Below are 23638 nucleotides of genomic sequence, written 5' to 3'. Positions count from 1 at the left end.
GCAACTTTCTTCCTCGGTCCACTGCCCCTGGAAGCAACTCCTTCCTGACACCGCTCCCCAGCCCTGAAAACTGGCATCCATTGTAAGAATTTCCCAATCTGATATCCAAAAGGGTCTCCCTTTGTCCAGATGGGATGTCTGTAGCCACCAGGCTAATGACCTCCTTACTTCCAGAGGAAGGAACATAGTCTGCGTTTTTACTGTGTGATGAAAACCATTCCATTTGGAAAGGATCAGATGTTGCAGAGGCCTCGAATGGAACTGAGCATACTCCACCATGTCGAATGCCGACACAATCAACCCCATCACACGGATTGCGGAGTGAATGGATGCCCTTTGACTGTGTAGCAGCTCCTCAATCCAGACTGAATCCTCTATTTTTTTTCAGAGGTAGAATTACTCTCTGAAGACCTGAATCCAGCACAGCCCCCAAATGAGTCATCCGTTGTGATGAAACCAAGAACGACTTTGCCCAATTCATGAGCCAACCGTGTATCTGTAAACAAGCTATTGTCTGTTGCAGATAACACTGAAGCAATTCCTGAGACTGTGCCAGGATTAATAAGTCGTCGAGGTATGGAAAAATCTTTATACCCTGCTGACGGAGATCAGATGCCATCACCATCATAATTTTGGTGAATACTCTGGGAGTTGCTTTCTTCCTCGGTCCACTGCCCCTGGAACCAACTCTTTCCTGACAACGTTCCCCAGCCCTGAAGACTGGCATCCGTTGTCAGCTTATGGCTGCTAAAAACTAGAGATGAGCGGGTTCGGATTTACTCGGTTCTTAACGCCAAGTTCTTTTTTTCTTATTGGCTAACCAAAACACGTGACGTCTATGAGCCAATAAGGAGATTCGGGTAAATCAGAGTAAAACCCGCTCATCTCTACTAAAAACCAGCAGCCCATTGACCATGGTCTGGCTCCTGACGCACCTAACAAAATACGGAGTTGCCTGAGCCAGGAGGCGGGGATATAGGGACGGGCCCGTTGCATGCTGGGAAGCCGAAAGCTTTGATCGTTTAGTGCCAATCCGCTGTCGCTGCCTTATATCCCAATGTTATCCTGTAGAAAACCTGTGGACCCTGCCGGAGAAAATACAGATTTGTCCTCGTACATCTTTGCTCTGTGCGCTATGAGCCGTGTTACACAATGCGTGAGTGCCATGTGGCTTGGTAGCGCCAAGTGTCTTTTTTTGCATTTTTTCCCCACAAAAATATGTCTTAGATGCAATGTAATGCAATAGGATGCACAAACAGCTTCTGCTAATTAAAACAATATGCAGCATGCCTATATTCGGTGTGTGACTGCAACTGTATTTGCATACAAAATGCTATGCTACAGTGTTTTCCTGGAAAATACTGTAACGTCATTTCGGATGCAGATACAGCCACATCAGGTTCAGTATGATTAAACGTCTGATGGGATGCCAGCGGTCACAATACCGATGCCGGAATCCCAATAGGGGCAGGGTAAGTATGTTCCCCCCCTCCCCTCCCTTCTCACAGCCTAACCCTAACCTCCCACCAGGTGGTGTGCCTAACCCTAACCCCCAATCCCCTCAGCCTAACCCCTATTCCCCCCTCCCCGAGTGGCACCTAAACCTAACTGCACCCCCCCCCCCCTTCCTGGGTGGCAACTAAACCTAACTGCCTCCCTCCCCCCCCCCCACACACACACACACACACTAAACCTAACCTGCCCGCTATACTTACGGCTGTCGGGATTCCGACGTCGCTCTCCTGACCTTGTCGGGATTCCACAGCTGTCAATTTGATGGGTGTCGGGATTCCGGCGTCGGTATGCAGACTGACGGAATCCCGACAGCCAGCATCTTAACCACATCCCCTGCCATCAAATTCTATTTTTCTATGTATCTTCTCTATATTGCTTCAGTATCCCGCATCCTATAGCTAATAGCTTATTATGTAAGGGGGCACCTAGTGGCAAAGGCTAATCCTCCTTGTAAGGGATGTAACAGACCCCCGGTATTCATCAGAGACCCCTAACGAGGAGGACACATGCAAACACAAGCCAGTGGAACTACAGAAAGTTGGGAAAATGCTAGAGACTGGAGACGAAGAGAAGTAACCGAGGTACACGGAAGTGACCTCCCCTCCCCCCTCCATTGCTAAAGATAGAGCATGACCATTAGCTGTATGAGGAACCATGGGCCTAATTCAGACCTGATATCTACGATCAGTCTTCAAACATGCCCAGCACAGGGCTAGTCCGCACCGCATGACTGACAGGTCCCACCCCACCCGCACAAGTACGATGCTTTTGTACCTGAGGAGTAGCTCCCAGCCAGCGCAGCTCCTGCGCACTGGCAGGGAGCTACTCGTCGCTGCCCGGGTCGCAGCGGCAGAGTGTGACGTTACGCAGCCGCCGCAGCCCCCCCAACGGTCCGCGCCCCCTAAACGGTGGCCAAACGCTGCCGGCCCGCCCCCTCCCGCCCAGCGACCGCCTCTGCCTGTCAATCAGACAGAGGCGATCAAAGGGCTAAGGCAGCCGTCGGCTGTCTGGCATGTGCCGGCGCGCTTCGGCGTCAGCGCAGTCCAGACCTGATCGCTCCTGTACGAAAACGCATAGCACCTATCAGGTCTGAATTAGCCCCCATGTGCGATAGCTTCACTTCAACAGATAGAATGTTCAGAAGAAAGCAAGACAGAAATAGGAATGTAATTAGGAACAGTTGCAGGGAGGGAGGGAGGGGGGGGGGCATATAACAGCCAATAAATCAAGGTAATCTGAAGTTAAAAAGCCCCATGAAATACTCACATTTTGCTTGGGATCAGTCATGGCCAGAACAAAGTCACTGGATTCAACAGTACAGGAGCGGACAGTCTCAGTCCTGCCTTCTCTGAACAGTCTGGTCATGGAAGCCTCGTAGGTCAGACAAAACTTGCCCTTGTCCTGAGGTGCAATAAATGGAGATTAGGAGTTCAGCCTATATGATTACTACCTCTACAGTGTGCAGGTGACATTGTAACACTTTACCCAAAGGTACTTCCAGCATCTAAGCGCTTACCTGGTAGTGTGCCAGCTGAAGAGCCAACTGCACAAAGGCATCGGGGCTTGTCCTTGTTTTTTTGATGAGCCCTTTGCCAAAAGCATCAAAAGGGAATGAATGAAAGTCAACATCATCTGCAAGAGTTTTGGCAACAGTCAAGGAATTCTCAATCACGTTTTGGCACTGGAACGAGGAATCATGAGGGAAACGGTGAGTAACATTAATATAACAGTTACAGTAAATACAAGAAGGACGCTGCCATATTAATATCTATACAAGACAGCACTGGAGGTATAAGATACTGGAACCAAGGGGGATGGAAATGCATGCAACACAATCTACACTTTGTTCTTTACTTAAATATTTAACATTGAAATTAGGATGATGTGGGTGGAGCAAAGATATACCCTTCATCTATATCTCGGATTTTAGATTGCATGCACTCTAAGAAAAATACGACTCAAAGAGGGAGATGTATTAAGCCTTGAAAAGTGATAAAGTGGAGAGTGATAAAATGCCAATCAATCAGCTCCTAACTGCCATGTTACAGGCTATGAGCCTAATTCAGACCTGATTGCAGCAGCAAATTTGTTCTCTAATGGGCAAAACCATGTGCACTGCAGGTGGGGCCTATGTAACATGTGTAAAGAGAGTTAGATTTGGGTGGGGTGTGTTCAAACTGAAATCTAAATTGCAGTATAAAAATAAAGCAGCCAATATTTACCCTGCACAGAAATAAAATAACCCACCCAAATCTAACTCTCTCTGCACATGTTTTATCTGCCCCTCCCCCCTCCCCCTGCACTGCACATGGTTTTGCCCATTAGAGTCCAAATTTGCTGATGCGATCAGGTCTGAATTAGGTCCAATGTTTTGTAAAACGTCAGTTTTAAGCTGGTTGGTTGGTAGTTTATTTCTCTCCACTTTTCAAGGCTAAGTACATTTGGCCCAAAACGCGGTTGCAAAAACGCAAGTGCCCATTGTAATTTTATGCCTATATTTACATTTTACACACAACTCAGTCAGGCCCATGATATGTGTATAGAAAACCGCACGCCTTACCTCTTCTGGGATATCCCACTGCAGTCTGCTTGGAGAGATGATGCTAGGGTGGATATCTCCTAAACAATGTCCATCCTCTGAGTACCTCAGGTCAAACTTATCAGTCGCCATGACATACTGTACAGATGAAAAAACAAAATGGTTTGTAAAAAAAAAAACCCATAAAACAAATAACTGCTAATATCAATGTCATAAATATCGGTTACACGTGTCACAATAAGAAAAAAAATGTATTACAATAGATAAAAACCGGTAGTAAACCAGTTAAACAATAGCAAACCAGCAAGGCTAGGAGAGCAATTTACTTGGAAACCGATGAATGAAATGAGTTTGTCTTTGAAATCTCTTCTCATGATTTCATTTTATTTACTAAAACATTTCAACGGTGTGCAACAATGAAAATGCCACATTTAATCACTTTTGTAACTGCAGGGCTTCCATCCAAATGTTATCCAAGGAACATACTGCTAGGCCAGTAACAAGGAGCAAGTTGCTCAGGTAGAAATCTTTGGGGTCTATTTACTAAGCCTTGGATGGAGATAAAAGTCCAGCTCCTGTCATTTTTCAAACACAGCCTGTGACATGGCATTTAGGAGCTGATTGGCTGGTACTTTATCTCCGTGCACTAAGGGGTATATTCAATTAGGGCCGAAAGCTGCAGTCTGTCGTAAAAGACGTAAGTTTTCAACTTTTTAAGGTCGAATCGTGATTCGACCTATTCAATTCCTGCTGTTTTTATTGGACAAGTCGGGGAATTCGACAAGTCGAATAGTACGTGAATCGGCGGTATAGCTGCCGATTCACGTACTTTTGAGGGAAACGGGGCCAAATTCGACAGGATTTGGCCCCGTTTCCGACCATCTCAGTCCGACATAATAAAATGTCGGACTGAAATGAGGGACCTTAGAGGAGGAGAGGTGGGAGGGAGCCATGGGGAGAGCCGCGGGCAGACAGGGGAGAGCAGTGCTACAGCACAGCGCTGCAGGAGGATGCGTCACAGCCGCGCCGCTCACGGCAGCGTCCACCCGGCTCCAGCAAGTGAGGTCACACTTGCTGGAGCTGGGTGGACACTGCCGTGAGGTCTGGCGGCTGTGAGACATCCTTCTGCAGCGCTGCTGTAGCGCTGCTCTCCTCCGTCTGCCCGCGGCTCTCCCCGCTGGTCTCCCGCCTCTCCTCCGCTCACAGGTCTCATCTCAATTCGACTTTTTTTTTTTTTTAAGTCGAATTGAGATGGGATTGAATAGTGGTTGTCGGATCCATTCCGACAAACGCATGTCGGAATGGATCCGACCCTAATTGAATATACCCCTTAGGGCTTAGTAAATAGACCTCTTTGTTCCTAGTACAGCTTCTAAACAAGACCCAGTCATTACAGCTGCCACTGTAACCTATGCTGACCAGACAATTATAGGCTCTAGATTACAATGAAGACATATACATCAAGAGGAGTGACTATGAGTTGGGGGGGGGAAATGGGACTTTTAGTGTAGTCAACGTGCATATAAGGTAATTTTAACAAGTATGTTTGTTGTATGTCCCCGCATCCAGTGACCTCCGCATTGTTTCTAAACGGCCTATTTGTAAGTAGCACAATATATATTCCATTACTACATACCGGCACTGTGAAATACATCGACTTTATTTTAATAAGCAATTCATTAGAACAACTTACCTCCCACAGATGACCAAGGATCGGAGCATCAGCCCAAGAATGCTCACAGTTCATTCCCATCTTCCCGTTCTTGAAAACAATGAAGCTTATAGTTTTATCGAACCACCTAGAACAGATTACCACAATCGTATATACCCCATAAACGATAGAAACATAAATATTAGTTTGACAGCAGAAAATACAAACCTACCGGTCCTCCTAATCGGCCACCCTTTAATTTGATTTTGTGCAATGTTTTTATTATTATTATTTTTAATATTACCATGTCGACATCTTTCAAGTTAGATTATCAATAAGCAATTAATGAAGTTAATACAAATGAACAAAGTGGCCTGGCCACGAATGGCTTTATGAAACACAAAAATACCCATCAGCACACGTATCACCTAGAAAGTAGCCAATTACCTGTCGTAGCATTTTCCATGCAAGAGGGACTTGGCGTATTTGTCGAGAGACGTTACTGGGTCTTCCTTGTTGTATCCTTGCTCAGTCTCATCTAGTGTTACAAAGAAAGCAGCTTTCTCCACGGCATCCAGGCTCTGCTTGTTCTTTCCGTTTCCAAAGTAAGTTCTGCGAGCATTGGCCCACGGCACCCTGCATTACACACAACATTATATGGGTTTTAGTCACTGGGAAAAAAAAAAAAGCTTCAGTAATATTCCCACTGATTAAAACAAAGGCACAAACACTTTGTGATTCCTCATCCAAAAGCTATTCACACGGGTGTGAATCATTAGATCGACAGTGTCTAGGTCAACAATGTTTAGGTCGACCACTATAGGTCGACAGGTCAAAAAGGTCGACATGAGTTTTTTTTTTGGGTGTCGTTTTTTCTTCGTAGAGTGACCGGGAACCCCAATTAGTGCACCGCTTCGCTCGGCACAGATTACCGTTCCAATCGTAGTCCACGTGGATCGTTAAGTATGAAAAAGTAAAAAAATAGAAAGAAAAGAAAAAGGTGAAAAACTCATGTCGACCTTTTGGCCTGTCGGCCTAGAAACCCTGTCAACCTAGTGACTGTCGACCTATAGTGGTCGACCTAGACAGTGTCGACCTAGACAGTGTCGATCTTCAGACCGGATCCCATTCATACATCTGTAAAACACATTTTTTAACCCGTGTTGCTACTTGCTAGTGCCATGTATAAAACAGTTTACTTTATAGCCTCTAGGTGTCACTATTTCCTCTGGTGTACACGGAATGATGTAGCCACCTGCCAAATGTTTTCTAGACAGCCAGTTGCAGATTTGAATACTATTTTAAATTAAGTAGATAGCAAAGTTCTGCTTTTACACAATATCATTAGTCTCATGTAAAAGATGCCAGGCTTAGAAAAACCCCAAAACAGAAACAAAATATCATAGCATAGTATAGCGCAGAACACTTAAATATAATGAACTGCTTTGCGATTCTCGCTTCCTGTTATAAGTGTGACTACGACTGCTTTGAAGAATGATCCATTATAGTATTTTATTGTGTGTATGTTAAATATTAACCTGTTGTGAGTACATAGTTCAGTGTGATACAGTGAGCAAATGAAAGGCAAATCTCTTAAATGTTTATTTACAAATGGATCAGTTTATTGCCGTGCACCATACCCTATGACTAATAATAAAGGAAAGAATTTCCGCTATTTTGCAAGAGATCTCAGATTAGTGTTGCTGTATCTTGGGCCATTCACGTTAACTGTAGAAAACAAACAAACATTCAATGATATGGTTTACCATTCACTACAACACGCTCAACTCAATCTGCACATTCCAAAGACCGTAGAGCCCCATGATACGGGAATAAGTAGATTATTACAACATTAATGGAAAATAAGGATTGTGGAATATTCAAAAGAAAAATAATTTAAGATGACTTGTCACCATAGAGACAGCAGGTTTTATATTTTAAACCAAAGAGATAATTATACCAAGAATGCTCTGCTACTGCATAAATCCTTGACCAGTATGAAGAGCAGCCTTGGTGAAAGGATATCTATCCAATTCCTCATGTATTAGCACAGTGATTTTCAGCCTCTTTTTACTTGCGGCACACCGAACAATATTTAAAAATTGCCAAGGCACACAATTCGTTCCCCATCGAAAACCCCCCAAAAAACAAACATGGGCCCTCACATTAATAAAAAATCTACACATACATTGGCCTGCACAGAAAAAAATAATCACATTGCTCCCCACATAAATCATGTTGATCATTACATAAATCCTATTGCTCCCCACATGAATTATTCACATTGTTCCCCCCATAAATCCATAAAGCCTGTTTGCTCCCCACAGGAGAAATAACATAACAAATATTAGCCCCTACCGGTCAGCTGTCCTCCTCCCTGTCCCTCAGAGGCAGGGGTTGTTCATAGTGGAGTACTGCGAATACTGAGCAGCGGGTGGTCGGGCAAGTGTGGATGTGGGTGGGCAAGGAAAGCTGTGGATGCAGGCGGGAACTGGAAGATGTGGATGCAGGTGGGTGGGCTGGCTGGGTGATGAGATGCGGCGGCCGTGACCTATGATATCACACCACCGTGTCATCAAGGCACAGGTCACAGCCGGAGCATGAATGATCCTCTAAGAGCAGCCCGGGCCAACAGTTCACTCTGAAGGTGCAGGAGGCTGCTCTGGCTCCGCGGCACACCTTGCAACTGGTCGCGGCACACTAGTGTGCCACGGCACACTGGTTGAAAAAGCCTGTATTCGCATATGAGCCTCCTAGAGGACAGGGCTATGGGTAGCTATCACCATACTTGTTTCATTGGCATATAAGGCACTATAGGGGCAGATGTAGAAGCCTGGTGAAGTGATAAAGCAGTGAGCGCAAGGTGAGAACGCACCAGCCAATTAATACGGATTTGAAAAATGAGAGTTAGGAGCGGATTGGCTGGTGCGTTATCACCTTGTGCTTTTCAACGCTTTAATCACTTTTTATCCCTTCTCCAGGCTTAATACATCTGCCCCATGTGAGCAGGGTTGCATCTAACCCACACCACAAATCGGTGGTTCCCAAACCCAGTCCCCAAGGCACCCTAACAGTTTAGATATCCATGCTAAAGCACACGTGACCTAATTAGTACCTCAGTCAAGTTTGATTATACCATCGGGGCACAAACATGGATTTCCTTACAGCCTGGTCTGTTAGGGTGGTTTGAGGACCACACTTGGGAACCACCACCGAATATACAGCAAGAAGACGATCTAGTAAGAGCGGAGTACCTGTCTCCGGCAGTGAGCGATGCCAGCTTTTCCTCCCCAGGCTGAGGTTCAGATTTATCGTCAAGAATTCGTTGCATTTGCTGTTCGATCTCTCTTGGCTTCAGCAGCCGTCCATCATGGTACAGCCACACTTTGAAGTAACGTCCTTTGTGGTAGACAACAATGTGCTTGCTGTCCTTTACATGTTGTAAGGTATCTACAATGGCCAGAGGTTTATGATGAAAACAAGTTAACACATTATGCCCAACCTGTCTCCTGGGATACTCTGCACTCCTATATTGGACTGATTACTAACATAAGATTTAAGGTTGGGTTCTTACTTTCTCTCATTAGGTGAGGTGTAATACTGTTTGGGCTACACAAGTCTGGGGACAATGGGGCAGATTGAGGGGTGGACGCTATTTAGATTATTTTTGCAATTGCCTGATGGTTGTGGATCTGTGCAGGAGCCACACTGCGCATTTGCAGATCTAAAGGATGCAATGTCGCCCGCAGTGCCCAAAGGCTGAAGCATGACTGGCATGCTGCTGGTGTTTCGGGGGCTGCAACTGGGGTGCATTCAAGAAAAAGGGGGCGTGCCTGATCTATTTTCTGGGCGTGCCAAGGCCAGTGGCTTTGTCCTAGGATGCAGCTTCACTGATCCCAGCAGCGTGCAATATAGCATCCACCTCTGATTCAGCCCCAATGAGCGCAAGCAATTATTTCCCTTTCTATTACACCTGCCCTTACTAAATGTGGTTGTTTTCTTAATATGGGGCAGATCTACTAAGTCTTGGAGAGTGATAGAGTGGAGATAGAAAGTACCAACCAATCAGATCATAACTGTCATTTTTCAAACACAGCTTGTAACATGACAGGAGCTGATTGGCTGGTACATTATCACTCTCCAAGGCGTGGTACAACTCCCACTATGGGCAGGATGTTCTAAAGCTGAAAATGCAGGCAAAACTCAGAAAATATAGTTTTCAGAGTTCTTGCCGTATTTCCATATGTACCAAGCTCCGGAATGTATCTTGGAGCCGGTGGGTAATGACATCTTTATGTGTCGATACCCAATAGGAGCCTATGGGCTTCTTTTCACAATTCCCCCTGAGAGGGATCTAATCAGATCCCTCCCAGCACACACTCCTTCCCCGCAGAGGCATCCGCGTCACTCAACGCATGCGCAGAAAGGCTCCCAGATCCTAAACCCAGAATACCTCATCATGAGAGCTGTCCTTTGCTACTTTAATCACATTTCTAAGCACATACTGACGTTAATGACGCCAGTATGTACCCGATAAGTGGCGGGATTAACCGCATCACGAATGTGATGCTTAGCACATCCTAGCCTAAGTGAGGTAATGTGCAGCCTGACGCAACCTCTAAGAACTGAACAACTCACCGAAACGTTCTCAGATTATGTATAGGAGCAACACTGCATGTCGGATATCTATGCAGGTCAGAAGTTTCTTTGTGATGTCAAATACTCTAATGTAAAGTATATTACTGCATGTGTTATGTAGGTGGTAGCTAACTCCTAGTGTAATGATAAGGCCATTCATCAGAAGAGACCATGAGATAGAGATACAGTATTGGGGGTAATTCTGAGTTGATCGCAGCAGGAATTTTTTTTAGCAGTTGGGCAAAACCATGTGCACTGCAGGGGAGGCAGATGTAACATGTGCAGAGAGAGTTAGAATTGGGTGGGTTATTTTATTTCTGTGCAGGGTAAATACTGGCTGCTTTATTTTTACACTGCAAATTAGATTGCAGATAGAACACACCCCACCCAAATCTAACTCTCTCTGCACATGTTATATCTGCCTCCCCTGCAGTGCACATGGTTTTGCCCAACTGCTAAAAAAAATCCTGCTGCGATCAACTTGGAATTACCCCCATTGTGTATTATAAATCAGTAGATCCCACCATGGTCTAGGGGTAGTATGCAGTTTTCAGTCATATAATAGGACATCGGGGGATAGGTTGGGAAAGGAATGCTGAAATGTCAGCTGAAAGAAATAAAGGAAGCTGTATAATAGGTTATAGGGTCGGTCTACTACAGGCCGCTAAACTACAACTACATAAAACACATTTCATCTATAAGTATCACTATGTTCAATACTATTCCGCAGCAAATACTAGGACGTGGATAATAAAATGCGACATGCGTGATAATTTAATAGATAAGTCCAGAATGAAACTGACCTCTAAGTAATTTAATGTATTCTTAGGTTTGCTAAAATAACTTTGAGCAAGATAAATATTAACAACCCAAACACCAGACACCTCGAATCAAAAAGCAAATAGCAATTCATTCCTTTGGAAATAAATAGAGTTTACGAGTTTTACTGTCAGGGGATTGCAGAAAACACCGACAGTAAAAGAGAAGACGGTGAAATAGAAGTACATGCAAAGAGAGCAGGGCGTGTGGTTATTGGCAGACAGATACTATGATGTCTTGGTTAAGCAAAAACATGGTGACAATTCTGAGGCAAAAAGCATTGTGTGGCAACTAGAATATAAAAATGAGCTATACACAATGACATTATTGGAAAGCTTACTTACAGTGTGATCCATTTACAAACGAGACCTTCCGCAGCCAATATAACCCAGCCCAGTATACTCCTTCTATAGCCAGATAGCAACCATGTAGAAGCTGCACAGAATACCCATTCTAGCTACAGTATTTTAGCCTTTCTTTAGGGAACATATTACATATAGGGGTCAATGGTATGTACTAAGACTTGTAAAAAGTGGAGGGAGATAAACTACCAACCAATCAGCTCCTAACTGCCACGTTACAGGCTGGGTTTGAAAAATTACAGGATCTGGGGGCAGATGTATTAACCTGGAGAAGGCATAAGGAAGTGATAAACCAGTGATATGTGCAAGGTGATAAAGGCAACAGCCAATCAGATCCTAACTGTTAATTTACATATTGGAGCTGATTGGCTGCTGCCTTTATCACCTTGCCCATATCACTGGTTTATCACTTCCTTATGCCTTTTCCAGGAAAAATAAGATTTTACTCACCGGTAAATCTATTTCTCGTAGTCCGTAGTGGATGCTGGGGACTCCGTAAGGACCATGGGGAATAGATGGGCTCCGCAGGAGACTGGGCACTCTAAGAAAGATTTAGTACTACTGGTGTGCACTGGCTCCTCCCTCTATGCCCCTCCTCCAGACCTCAGTTAAGGAAACTGTGCCCGGAAGAGCTGACATTACAAGGAAAGGATTTTGGAATCCAGGGTAAGACTCATACCAGCCACACCAATCACACCGTATAACTTATGATAACATACCCAGTCAACAGTATGAACAACAACAGAGCATCAGACAAACCTGATGCAACCATAACATAACCCTTATTTAAGCAATAACTATATACAAGTATTGCAGAAGAAGTCCGCACTTGGGACGGGCGCCCAGCATCCACTACGGACTACGAGAAATAGATTTACCGGTGAGTAAAATCTTATTTTCTCTAACGTCCTAGTGGATGCTGGGGACTCCGTAAGGACCATGGGGATTATACCAAAGCTCCCAAACGGGCACGGAGAGTGTGGATGACTCTGCAGCACCGAATGCGCAAAGGCTAGGTCCTCCTCAGCCAGGGTATCAAACTTGTAGAACTTTGCAAAAGTGTTTGAACCCGACCAAGTAGCTGCTCGGCAGCCGCCCAAGAAGAGCCCACCTTCCTTGTGGAATGGGCTTTTACTGATTTTGGAGGCGGCAAGCCAGCTGCAGAATGAGCCTGCTGAATCGTGTTACAGATCCAGCGAGCAATAGTTTGCTTTGAAGCAGGAGCACCCAGCTTGTTGGATGCATACAGGATAAACAGCGAGTCAGTTTTCCTGACTCCAGCCGTTCTGGCTACATAAATCTTCAAAGCCCTGACTAAATCTAGTAACTTGGAATCCTTCAAGTAACGAGTAGCCGCAGGCACCACAATAGGTTGGTTCAAATGAAAAGATGACACCACCTTTGGCAGAAATTGCGGACGAGTCCGTAATTCTGCCCTGTCCATATGGAAAACCAGATAGGGGCTTTTACATGACAAAGCCGCCAATTCTGACACACGCCTAGCCGAAGCTAAGGCCAATAGCATGACTACTTTCCACGTGAGATATTTTAACTCCACGGTCTTAAGCGGCTCAAACCAGTGAGATTTCAGGAAACTCAACACCACGTTAAGATCACAAGGTGCCACTGGTGGCACAAAAGGGGGCTGAATATGCAGCACTCCCTTTACAAACGTCTGAACTTCAGGTAGAGAAGCTAGTTTTTTATAAATGAAAATGGATAGGGCCAAAATCTGGACCTTAATGGACACCAATTCTAGGCCCAAAGTCACTCCCGACTGTAGGAAGTGAAGGAAACGGCCCAGCTGGAATTCCTCTGTAGAGGCATTCCTGGCCTCACACCCAGCAACATATTTTCGCCGTATACGGTGATAATGTTTAGCCGTCACGTCCTTCCTAGCCTTTATCAGCGTAGGAATAACCTCATCCGGAATCCCTTTTTTCTACTAGGATCCGGCGTTCAACCGCCATGCCGTCAAACGCAGCTGCGGTAAGTCTTGGAATACACAAGGTCCCTGCTGCAACAGATCCTGCCCTAGAGGCAGAGGCCATGGGTCCTCTGTGAGCATTTCTTGCAGCTCTGGATACCAAGTCCTTCTTGGCCAATCCGGAACAATGAGTATTGTTCTCACTCCTCTTTTCCTTATGATTCTCAGCCCCTTGGGTAAGAGAGGAAGAGGAGGAAACACATAAACCGACTGGAACATCCACGGTGTCAACAGGGCGTCTACAGCTATCGCCTGAGAGTCTCTTGACCTGGCGCAATACCTCTGTAGCTTTTTGTTTAGGCGGGATGCCATCATGTCCACCTGTGGCAGTTCCCACCGACCTACAATCTGCGCGAAGACTTCTTGATGAAGTCCCCCCTCTCCCGGGTGGAGGTCGTGCCTGCTGAGGAAGTCTGCTTCCCAGTTGTCCACTCCCGGAATGAACACTGCTGACAGTGCTCGTACGTGATTCTCCGCCCATCGAAGAATTCTGGTGGCTTCCGCCATCGCCACCCTGCTCCTTGTGCCGCCTTGGCGGTTTACATGAGCCACTGCGGTGATGTTGTCTGATTGGATCAGCACCGATTGGTTGCGAAGCAGGGTCTCCGCTTGACTTAGGGCGTTGTATATGGCCCTTAGTTCCAGGATATTGATGTGTAGGCAAGTCTCCTGACTTGACCACAGCCCTTGGAAACTTCTTCCCTGAGTGACTGCCCCCCACCCTCGGAGGCTTGCATCCGTGGTCACCAGGACCCAGTCCTGAATGCCGAACCTGTGGCCCTCGAGAAGGGGAGTACTCTGCAGCCACCACCGGAGAGACACCCTGGCCCCGGGGGATAGGGTGATTAACCGATGCATCTAAAGATGTGATCCGGACCACTTTGTCCAGCAAGTCCCATTAGAAGGTCCTCTCATGGAACCTGCCGAAAGGAATGGCCTCGTATGATGCCACCATCCTTCCCAGGACTCGAGTGCAGTGATGCACTGACACCTGTTTTGGTTTTAACAGATTCCTAACCAGTGTCACGAGCTCCCGAGCTCTCTCTATCAGGAGATAAACCCTTTTCTGGTCTGTGTCCAGGAACATGCCTAGGAGAGGCAGAGCTGTAGGAACCAACTGCGACTTTGGAATATATAGAATCCAGCCGTGTTGCCGTTACACTTCCAGAGAAAGTGATACGCTGTTCAGCCACTGCTCTCTTGATCTCGCTTTTATGAGGAGATCGTCCAAGTACGTGATAATAGTGACACCTTGCTTCCGCAGGAGCACCATCATTTCCGCCATTACCTTGGTGAATATTCTCGGGGCCGTGGAGAGACCAAACGGCAACGTCTGAAATTGGTAATGACAATCCCGTACCGCAATTCTGAGGTACGCCTGATGAGGTGGATAAATGGGGACATGAAGGTATGCCTCCTTTATTTCCCGAGTCACGATAAAATCTCCCCCTTTCAGGCTTGTAACGACCGCTCTTAGCGATTCCATCTTGAACTTGATTCAGGTATATGTTCAGGGATTTTAAATTCAATATGGGTCTGACCGAACCGTCTGGTTTCGGGACTACCACATGGTCGAATAATAACCCCCTCCTTGTCGAAGGAGGGGAACCTTGACCACCACCTGTTGAAGCTACAATTTGTGAATTGCAGTTAACCCGGTTTCCCTCTCGTGGGGGGAAGCCGGCAGGGCCGTCAGTGAGGAGGCATCTTCTCAAAGTCCAGCTTGTATCCCTGAGACACAATATCTATTGCCCAGGGATCTAACAGGGAGTGAACCCACTTGTTGCAGAACTTACGAAAGCGTGCCCCCACCGGGCCTAGCTCCGTCTGTGGAGCCCCAGCGACATGCGGTGGATTTTCATAGAGGCAGGGGAGCACTTCTGTTCCTGGGAACTAGCTGTGTTGTGCAGCTTCTTTCCTCTGGCCCCGCCTCTGGCAAGAATGGACGCATCTAGGACTTTCTTGTTTCTTTGTTCGAAAAGCTGCATTTGATAATGACGTGCTTTCCTAGGCTGTGCAGGAATATAAGGCAAAATATCCGAATTACCAGCTATAGCCGTGGAGACCAGGTCCGAGAACCGTTCTCCACACAATCCTCAGCCTTCCATATGCCACTTAAGTTGGCATCATCTGTCCATTGCATATTCTACAGGACACGTCAAGCAGAAATCGACATAGCTTTGACTCTAGGACCAAGTATACTCATGTCTCTTTGGGCATGTTTGATTTTATATATATATATATATATATATATATATATATATATATATCTCTGTCTCTATATATATATCTATATCTCTATATATATATATATCTATATCTCTATATATATATATATATATATATATATATATATATATATCTCTATATATCTATCTATCTATATATATATCTATATATATCTCTATACAGGTTGAGTATCCCTTATCCAAAATGCTTGGGACCAGAGGTATTTTGGATATGGGATTTTTCCGTATTTTGGAATAATTGCATACCATAATGAGATATCATGGTGATGGGACCTAAATCTAAGCACAGAATGCATTTATGTTACATATACACCTTATACACACAGCCTAAAGGTCATTTTAGCCAATATTTTTTGTAACTTTGTGCATCAAACAAAGTGTGTCTACATTCACACAATTCATTTAGTTTTCATATACACCTTATACACAAAGCCTGAAGGTCATTTAATACAATATTTTTAATAACTTTGTGTATTAAACAAAGTTTGTGTACACTGAGCCATCAAAAAACAAAGTTTTCACTATCTCAATCTCAGTCAAAAAAGTCCGTATTTCGGAATATTCTGTATTTCGGAATATTTGGATAAGGGATACTCAACCTGTATATATATATATATATATATATATATATATATATATATATATATATATATATACACACACATATATACATATATACATACACATATATATATATATATATATATATATATATATATATACACACACACACACACACACACACACACACACACACACACACACTAGGGTCTCAATTTCTGCTGATAAGGTACCTGTCCACGCCGCCCCAGCGCTATAAACACATGCCGACACAATCGCCGGTCTGAGTAGTGTACCAGAATGTGCACGCTATCTGCAGGATCCCTGAGAATAGCTAGGGCTACCTTCTGGGCAAACGTGACACCCTAGGGGAAGATTCCCATCACATCCTGGCCCTAGTGGGGAAAGGATACTGCCTGAGAATTCTTTGTGGGAAGCTGCAGTCTCTTGTCTGGAGATTCCCGCTCTTTTTCCTCATGAGAGGAGGGAAATTTACCTCAGCTTTCTTCCCCTTAAACATGTGTACCCTTGTGTCAGGGACAAATGAGTCATCAGTGATATGCAAATCATCTTTTATTACAATAATCATATATTGAACACTTTTTTGCCATTTTGGCTGTAACTTTGCATTATCGTAGTCGACACTGGAGTCAAATTCCGTGTCGATATCAGTGTTTATTATTTTGGATAGTGAGCATTGTGAGACTCTGAAGGTCTCTGCGCCATAGGGACAGACATGGGTAGATTTCCTGTCTGTTCTCTAATCTTCTGTGCAATAAATTCACCTTAGCACTTACACATATCCAAACAGGTGTCGGCGTTGTCGACGGAGACACCCTCTCACACATATTTGCTCTCTCTCCTCCTTAGGGGAGCCTTTTACCTCATACATGTCGACACACACGTACCGACACACCACACACACAGGAGATGCTCTATTTGAAGACAGTTCCCCCACAAGGCCCTTTGGAGAGACAGAGAGAGAGTATGCCAGCACACACCCCAGCGCTATATGACCCAGGAATCACACAGTAACTTAGTGTTAACCCAGTAGCTTCTGTATATATTGTTTTTATGCCAAATTTATGTGCCCCCCCCCCCCCCTCTCTTTTTCACCCGCTTCTATCGTACTTCTGCAGGCGAGAGCCTGGGGAGCTTCCTCTCAGCCGTGGAGAGAAAATGGCGCTGGTGAGTGCTGAGGAAGAAGCCCCGCCCCCTCAGCGGCGGGCTTCTGTCCCGCGATTTTGTGTAAAAAATAATGGCGGGGGCACATGCATATTACAGTGCCCAGCTGTATATATGCTGCTTTTTGCCAGGAGGTACTCAATTGCTGCCCAGGGCGCCCCCCCCCTGCGCCCTGCACCCTACAGTGACCGGAGTGTGTGGGTTTAGTGTGGGAGCAATGGCGCACAGCTGCAGTGCTGTGCGCTACCTCATATGAAGACAGGAGTCTTCTGCCGCCGATTTTGACGTCTTCTTGCTTCAACCCGCCGGCTTCTGTCTTCTGGCTCTGCAAGGGGGATGGCGGCGCGGCTCCGGGAACGGACGACCAAGGTTAAGTTCCTGTGTTCGATCCCTCTGGAGCTAATGGTGTCCAGTAGCCTAAGAAGCGCAACCTAGCCGCAGTTAGTAAGTTTGCTTCTCTCCCCTCAGTCCCACGTAGCAGAGAGTCTGTTGCCAGCAGAAGCTCTCTGAAAATAAAAAAACCTAACTAAAATACTTTAATAGCAAGCTCAGGAGAGCTCACTAAAATGCACCCAGCTCCTTCCGGGCACAGATTGTAACCGAGGTCTGGAGGAGGGGCATAGAGGGAGGAGCCAGTGCACACCAGTAGTACTAAATCTTTCTTAGAGTGCCCAGTCCCCTGCGGAGCCCGTCTATTCCCCATGGTCCTTACGGAGTCCCCAGCATCCACTAGGACGTTAGAGAAATACATCTTCCCCATGGTTTGTTGGTACTTTATCTCGTCGGCCTAGTGTGTACCCAGCATTAGTACCTACACCCCACAGAGTATAAAAAGCACAGGCATGGGGCTGCAATAGACTTGCCGATGTCTGGCCACAATGAACCATGTTCGGATTCAGTATGATATCCTGATGGACGGGGGGCGGCGGTCAGAATCCCAACAGCGGCATTCCCACCATCAGAGTCCCGACAGCTCCTCCAAATGTACCCTAACCCTCCCTTGTGGGTGCCTAGCCCTAACCGTCCGCCATAGGTGCCTAACCCTAACCTTCACTTGCAAGTGCCTAACCTCCCCCCGGTACCTAACCCTAACCTTCCCGTCCCTGCACCCTAACACCCTTTCTAATGCCTACACCTAATCGAGGCTCGCGTCCTGCTGGAAGAACGTCGGGATTTTGACCACCGGGATCCTGTCCGGCGGCATTTTAACTGTATCCTCACTATCTTCACTATCTTGCAATGCTATTATATGAAGTGGATGACCCATAACTGCTGAACAGGTTCTTCAAACCTTTTGTAGAACAAGCGTCACCTCTGATTGTCATTCCTACGAGGCTATTGTTTGAGAAAGTGTAATGCATACCAGGCACAGCAAAACAAAGATTATTATTATGTAGGCTCTGCTGTAAATTAGAGCAATATTTCATGTCCAATTAAAAAAACACGGCCATAGGCCGAGTACTTTTATACAGAACTAGGGGTTGATTTTAAAGATCCGTAATTAGTTTTAGTACTGGGTGCATTACCGTAACACACCGGTATTCCTATTAAACACAGATGACATCACAACTCACCAGTTATAACTGGTGACATCTCAACTCCCTGTTCTTAGAGACATTATTCACAGGAGTTTATACATACAGAGCCAGATGCATCATCGTTTGGAAAGTGATAAAATGGAGTGTGATAAAAAGTACCAGCCAATCAGCTCCAAACTGCAATTTTTCAAACACAGCCTGTTACATGGCAGGTGGAACCTGATTGGCTGGTACTTTCACTCTCCATTTTATCACTTTCCAAGCAATGATGCATCCCGCCCACAGTATGTTAATGCCACTGCAGTTAGATAGAAGATATGGAATAATACTGGTAATGAGATACAGTGCCAGGTACATAATTTGGCTTGCCATAATATCCCTTGAATCCGGGACACCTATGATTTTTACAGGTTCGGTGGCTGATTAAAACCATGGAAAATGCAGGTGTGAATTTAGCCAGCCACAGAACCTGTGTAAACCATAGGTGTCCCAGATTAAAGGGGTATTATGGCAAGCCTATACAAAATAACGCTGGGAGACTATTGTATTCTCAAAGACATTTGGCCAGGGGAGAGCATTCTTAAATAATGTTCCTGTACAAACAGAAACCCAGGGTCCATCAGATTCAGCACTGGCAAGTACTATTGCCAGGCATGTACACTCTGTATGGATCTCATATATAAGAACATAAGACGCTCGGGCGTGGCTTGGATCGGCATGGAGTAGCTGTGTGCAGCCTTAGCTCTCCACTAAAATCCTGCAAACCCATCCTTTTTACCCCAACCTGTGGATCCTGTTCCCTGCCAGCTGGCCCCTGAATGTGTGCTGCCTTTGCTGCTGCCCTTGCTGATCCGGTGAGCGGCGCGGGTGTGCTGTTGTGGACCTTCCAGCGTGGTCTCCGGCTCCCTACCCCTCCGCCGGCCGCCGTCGGAGCTCCGGGAGCGGCGCGTGTCCGCGCACCCGGCGGTGTCTGAGCGCTGGTCCTCCGGCTGGGGGACTACAGAGAGGAGGGCCCTGTCGTCTGCTGGGTCCAGTGGAGGTGCATGCCTGGGGCCCCACTGCGGTGACGCTGGAGACCGAGTACGGGCGAAAAAGCCCGCGAAAAGCCGCCATTTTCAGTCCTGCTGCTCCTTCTCCCCCTGAGGTGCTGTGCGATGCGATGACTGTGGTTGCCATCCTGTTTCCCTCTTGGGCTTAATACCTGTCCACAGTGCCCTTTTTTGGATGGACTATATACATTTCACTGGAGCCAGCTGCCCTACATTAGCTGCCTGTTATCCTGTGGGGACAGCTTGGGTGCCCCTGACTCAGCTTTCACTCTGCTGCAATTTCTACAACATACACCTGCTTCCTGATTATCTGCAGTGTGCCCACATACTTGCTCCGTTTATTGGGGTGCCATCTCTGCCCTGACTCTTGTGCAGAACCTGCTGTAATACTCCTCCGGATCTGCATTCCCGTTCAGGGATACCATGGTGAGGGGAGGACAGAGTGCAGCTAACGCTGCTGCGAAACTGGAGAAATTTGCCAGACCACAGCAGGCATCCACTTCGACAAAGCGGGGTGAGGCCGGCCCGCCCTCGCCGACGGCCGAGGGGGACACCTCTGACCATGATGAACAGGTGCATTCTACCCAGCAAATATTGCAGGCAATTTCTGCGTCCGAGCAGAGGGTCACGGACCGGATTGGGCAAGTACAAATGGATGTTTCTCTGCTAAGGCAGGATATGCAGAAGATCCGAGAGCGAGTGGGTGAAACCGAACATCGGATATCGGCTTTGGAGGATGCTGCTCCACCCTTGCAGTTGAGGGTGGCGGACCTGTCTACCCAAGTGACATCTATGCAGGCTAAAATGTCAGATATAGAAGGGAGATTGCGGCGCAACAACGTCCGGTTTGTCGGGCTCCCCGAGAGAGCGGAGGGCACCTCCCCGGAGTCATTTCTTGAAGGGTGGCTTATTGATCTATTTGGCAAGGAGGCATTTACCTCTCAATTTGCGGTGGAGAGGGCGCACAGGCTTCCACCTAGGCCGCCGCCGCCGGGGGCCCCGGCTAGAACATTTATTGCACGCTTCCTGCATTTCAAGGACCGTGATGCGGTGCTCCGTCTGGCCCGAACAAAGGGCCCTATTCAACAAGATGGACATAATATTTCCGTATTTCCTGATTTTGCCCTGGAGGTGCAAAAGAGCCGATCTCAATTTATTCACGTCAAGCGTCAGCTCAGAGACCGCAATATACAATATGCTATGCTGTTTCCAGCCAAGTTGCGGGTGGTGCTTAACAACACCACTCATTTTTTTACATCTCCTCAAGATGCTGGTGCATGGCTGGAACGTCAACCACGTTCTCCTTGATGATGTGTTGTTGCTCAGATGTTGATTTAATTCTTCTTGCACCGCTGTTTCTATTTATCTGATGCATATTCCTGTGAATATAAATGCACTGTGGGGATATATGCGATGTGGGGCGAATAGAAATGGGGCAAAATTATGGTATTGCTTGCTATGCATCGTTATGATATGGCGGTAACGGTCAGCCCCACATTGTTTTACTACTGTTTGATGCTTTATAATGGGGCATGTGCCTAGCTATGTTGTTTTTTCTTTTTTTTTCAGGGTTGGGGTACTACTTCCTTCTACAAGTTGTGGAGAGCTCTTGCCGAAAATAGTGTAGGGGCTTTTCCTAAGGTTCTTTGGTTAGGCCCTTATCCCTTAGTTTGGTTACTTAATGGGAGTTATGGGATCCAGGTATGCCTTAAGTTTGCGAGGTGATACAGGGTGGGTGCGGGGGGGGTTAGTTTGTTTGTTTTTTCTAAGCCATCACTTTTTAGTTCTGTGCGTACTGTGCAATGACACGCTATATCCGTACGATACTGCTCTGTGCTCTTTTGTCTCCTGGGGCGTAGGGGGACTGGTTGCTCTTGTCCCTGTTTATTGTTTGCTCAGCCTTGCTCTGCTGCGATGCCAGGTTTTGATGTATGTCTCTTTAATCTATCCTGTTGCACCTTCCTTCTATAATTTCCATGTCTGCTGTTTCTGAGGGGCTTCGTCTGCTCAGCTGGAATGTTCGGGGATTGAATGAGAAAATTAAAAGATCGTTGGTCCTGACTCAGGTTAAAAAATACCAGGCGGACATAATTTGTCTTTCTGAAACACATTTGCATGGAGGTAGGGTGTTGGCACTTAAAAAACCATGGGTTAGTCACGTGTATCATTCCACTTTCTCTAGCAGTGCCAGAGGCGTTTCTGTAATGATTAGAAAGTCCGTACAATTTCACCTGGATGACTGTGAAACTGACCAATATGGCAGATACGTCTTCCTACGAGCCCATATCAACTGCAGATTGTTCCATGTATTAGCAGTATATGTCCCCCCGCCATATAATAATGAGGTTCTCCGTCATGCTGCCCGATTCCTGGCCCGGTCCCCTGCTACCCCTGTAATATGCCTAGGGGATTTCAACAATGTTATGGATGGTGGTATGGACAGGTGGAGGGAGTCTGTCGCGTCCTCCCCTCCCCTAGCGTCCCCTACCCCGTTCGCAAGACTGGTGGGGGAGCTGGGGCTGGAGGATGTATGGAGATGTCGTAATCCCACAGCTACTCACTTCTCCTGTCAGTCCGCTACCCATCATGCTTTTTCCCGTATTGATTTGGTTTTGGTTTCTCCTGATCTGTCCCCGGACGTGCTGGCGGTAGATTATCTACCTAGGGGTATATCGGATCACTCTCCTGTTTTAGTTACAGTTAATATTGGTTGGGAGCGGGGTGCAAAAATGTGGAAGCTTAACCCCTTTTGGTTGACTTTGCTGGGGGAGGGTGCAGACCTGATTGCCGCTTGGGAAGGGTTCCAGGAAGACAATTTACTATTCAGTGATCTGCCGCTAAAACATGATGCTTTTAAAGCGTTTTTGCGAGGCTCCTTTATAAAGCGGATCTCTGAAGTTAAAGCGTTTAGTAAGAGGGAAGAGGTGCGGTTGGAATCTTTGTGCCGGCAGTTGGAGTCTCAATACCTTATTACCCATCTGCGATCTGATGAGCTGTTGTGGAAGAGCGCGCAGAGCGAGTGGTCGGATTGTTTATTTGAGAAATCCAGGCGTAGACTCCTTTTTGCAGGACATGAGCAGTATTTTCGGGCGGAGATGAATGGCAGCTACTTGGCTTTTTTGGCCCGGTCCGATTCCCCTAGAACTGTAATTCAGTGTGTGAAGAACTCTGCTGGCCAATTGTGTTACTCTGGATCAATGGTGGCGGAGACGTTCCGTAGTTATTACTCCTCGCTCTATGCCTCCCGAGCCAGCTACTCTGACGATCAGCTTCGGGATTTTTTGGCCCAGTTGACCTTGCCATGCTTGTCCCGGGAGGACTCGGGGGCTTTGGATGCACCTATCACGTTGGAAGAAGTGGAGGCTGCGATCCTGTCTCTCCCGGCGTCTAAGGCACCGGGATCCGATGGGCTTCCGGGGGAAGTCTATAAAAAATACAGTACGTTTTTTGCCCCCTATCTCCTACAATTGTTTGACTTACTCTTAGAGGGTAGGGCTCTCCCGCGCTCTATGGCCGAGGCCAATATAATTGTCCTGTTGAAACCA

General features: G+C 46.4%; 1 protein-coding gene across 3 annotated transcripts in view; it reads right to left on the bottom strand.

Annotated features, from left to right (window-relative positions):
- CPT1A (carnitine palmitoyltransferase 1A) overlaps nucleotides 1–23638 on the bottom strand; it is a 129394-nt gene that overhangs the window by 28299 nt on the left and 77457 nt on the right. For all 3 annotated transcript variants that reach the window (XM_063944353.1, XM_063944354.1, XM_063944355.1), the window contains 6 exons: nucleotides 8960–9155; nucleotides 6153–6341; nucleotides 5748–5853; nucleotides 4076–4192; nucleotides 3032–3196; nucleotides 2782–2916 (listed from right to left, as the gene is read on the bottom strand). In XM_063944353.1, the coding sequence (XP_063800423.1) occupies nucleotides 2782–2916; nucleotides 3032–3196; nucleotides 4076–4192; nucleotides 5748–5853; nucleotides 6153–6341; nucleotides 8960–9155 (908 nt within the window). The remainder of the gene's footprint in view (nucleotides 1–2781; nucleotides 2917–3031; nucleotides 3197–4075; nucleotides 4193–5747; nucleotides 5854–6152; nucleotides 6342–8959; nucleotides 9156–23638) is intronic.

The sequence above is a fragment of the Pseudophryne corroboree genome, chromosome 11, assembly GCF_028390025.1.
Source record: "Pseudophryne corroboree isolate aPseCor3 chromosome 11, aPseCor3.hap2, whole genome shotgun sequence".
In the NCBI taxonomy this organism is placed as follows: domain Eukaryota; kingdom Metazoa; phylum Chordata; class Amphibia; order Anura; family Myobatrachidae; genus Pseudophryne; species Pseudophryne corroboree.
This window is presented reverse-complemented; position numbering and strand designations above follow the sequence as displayed.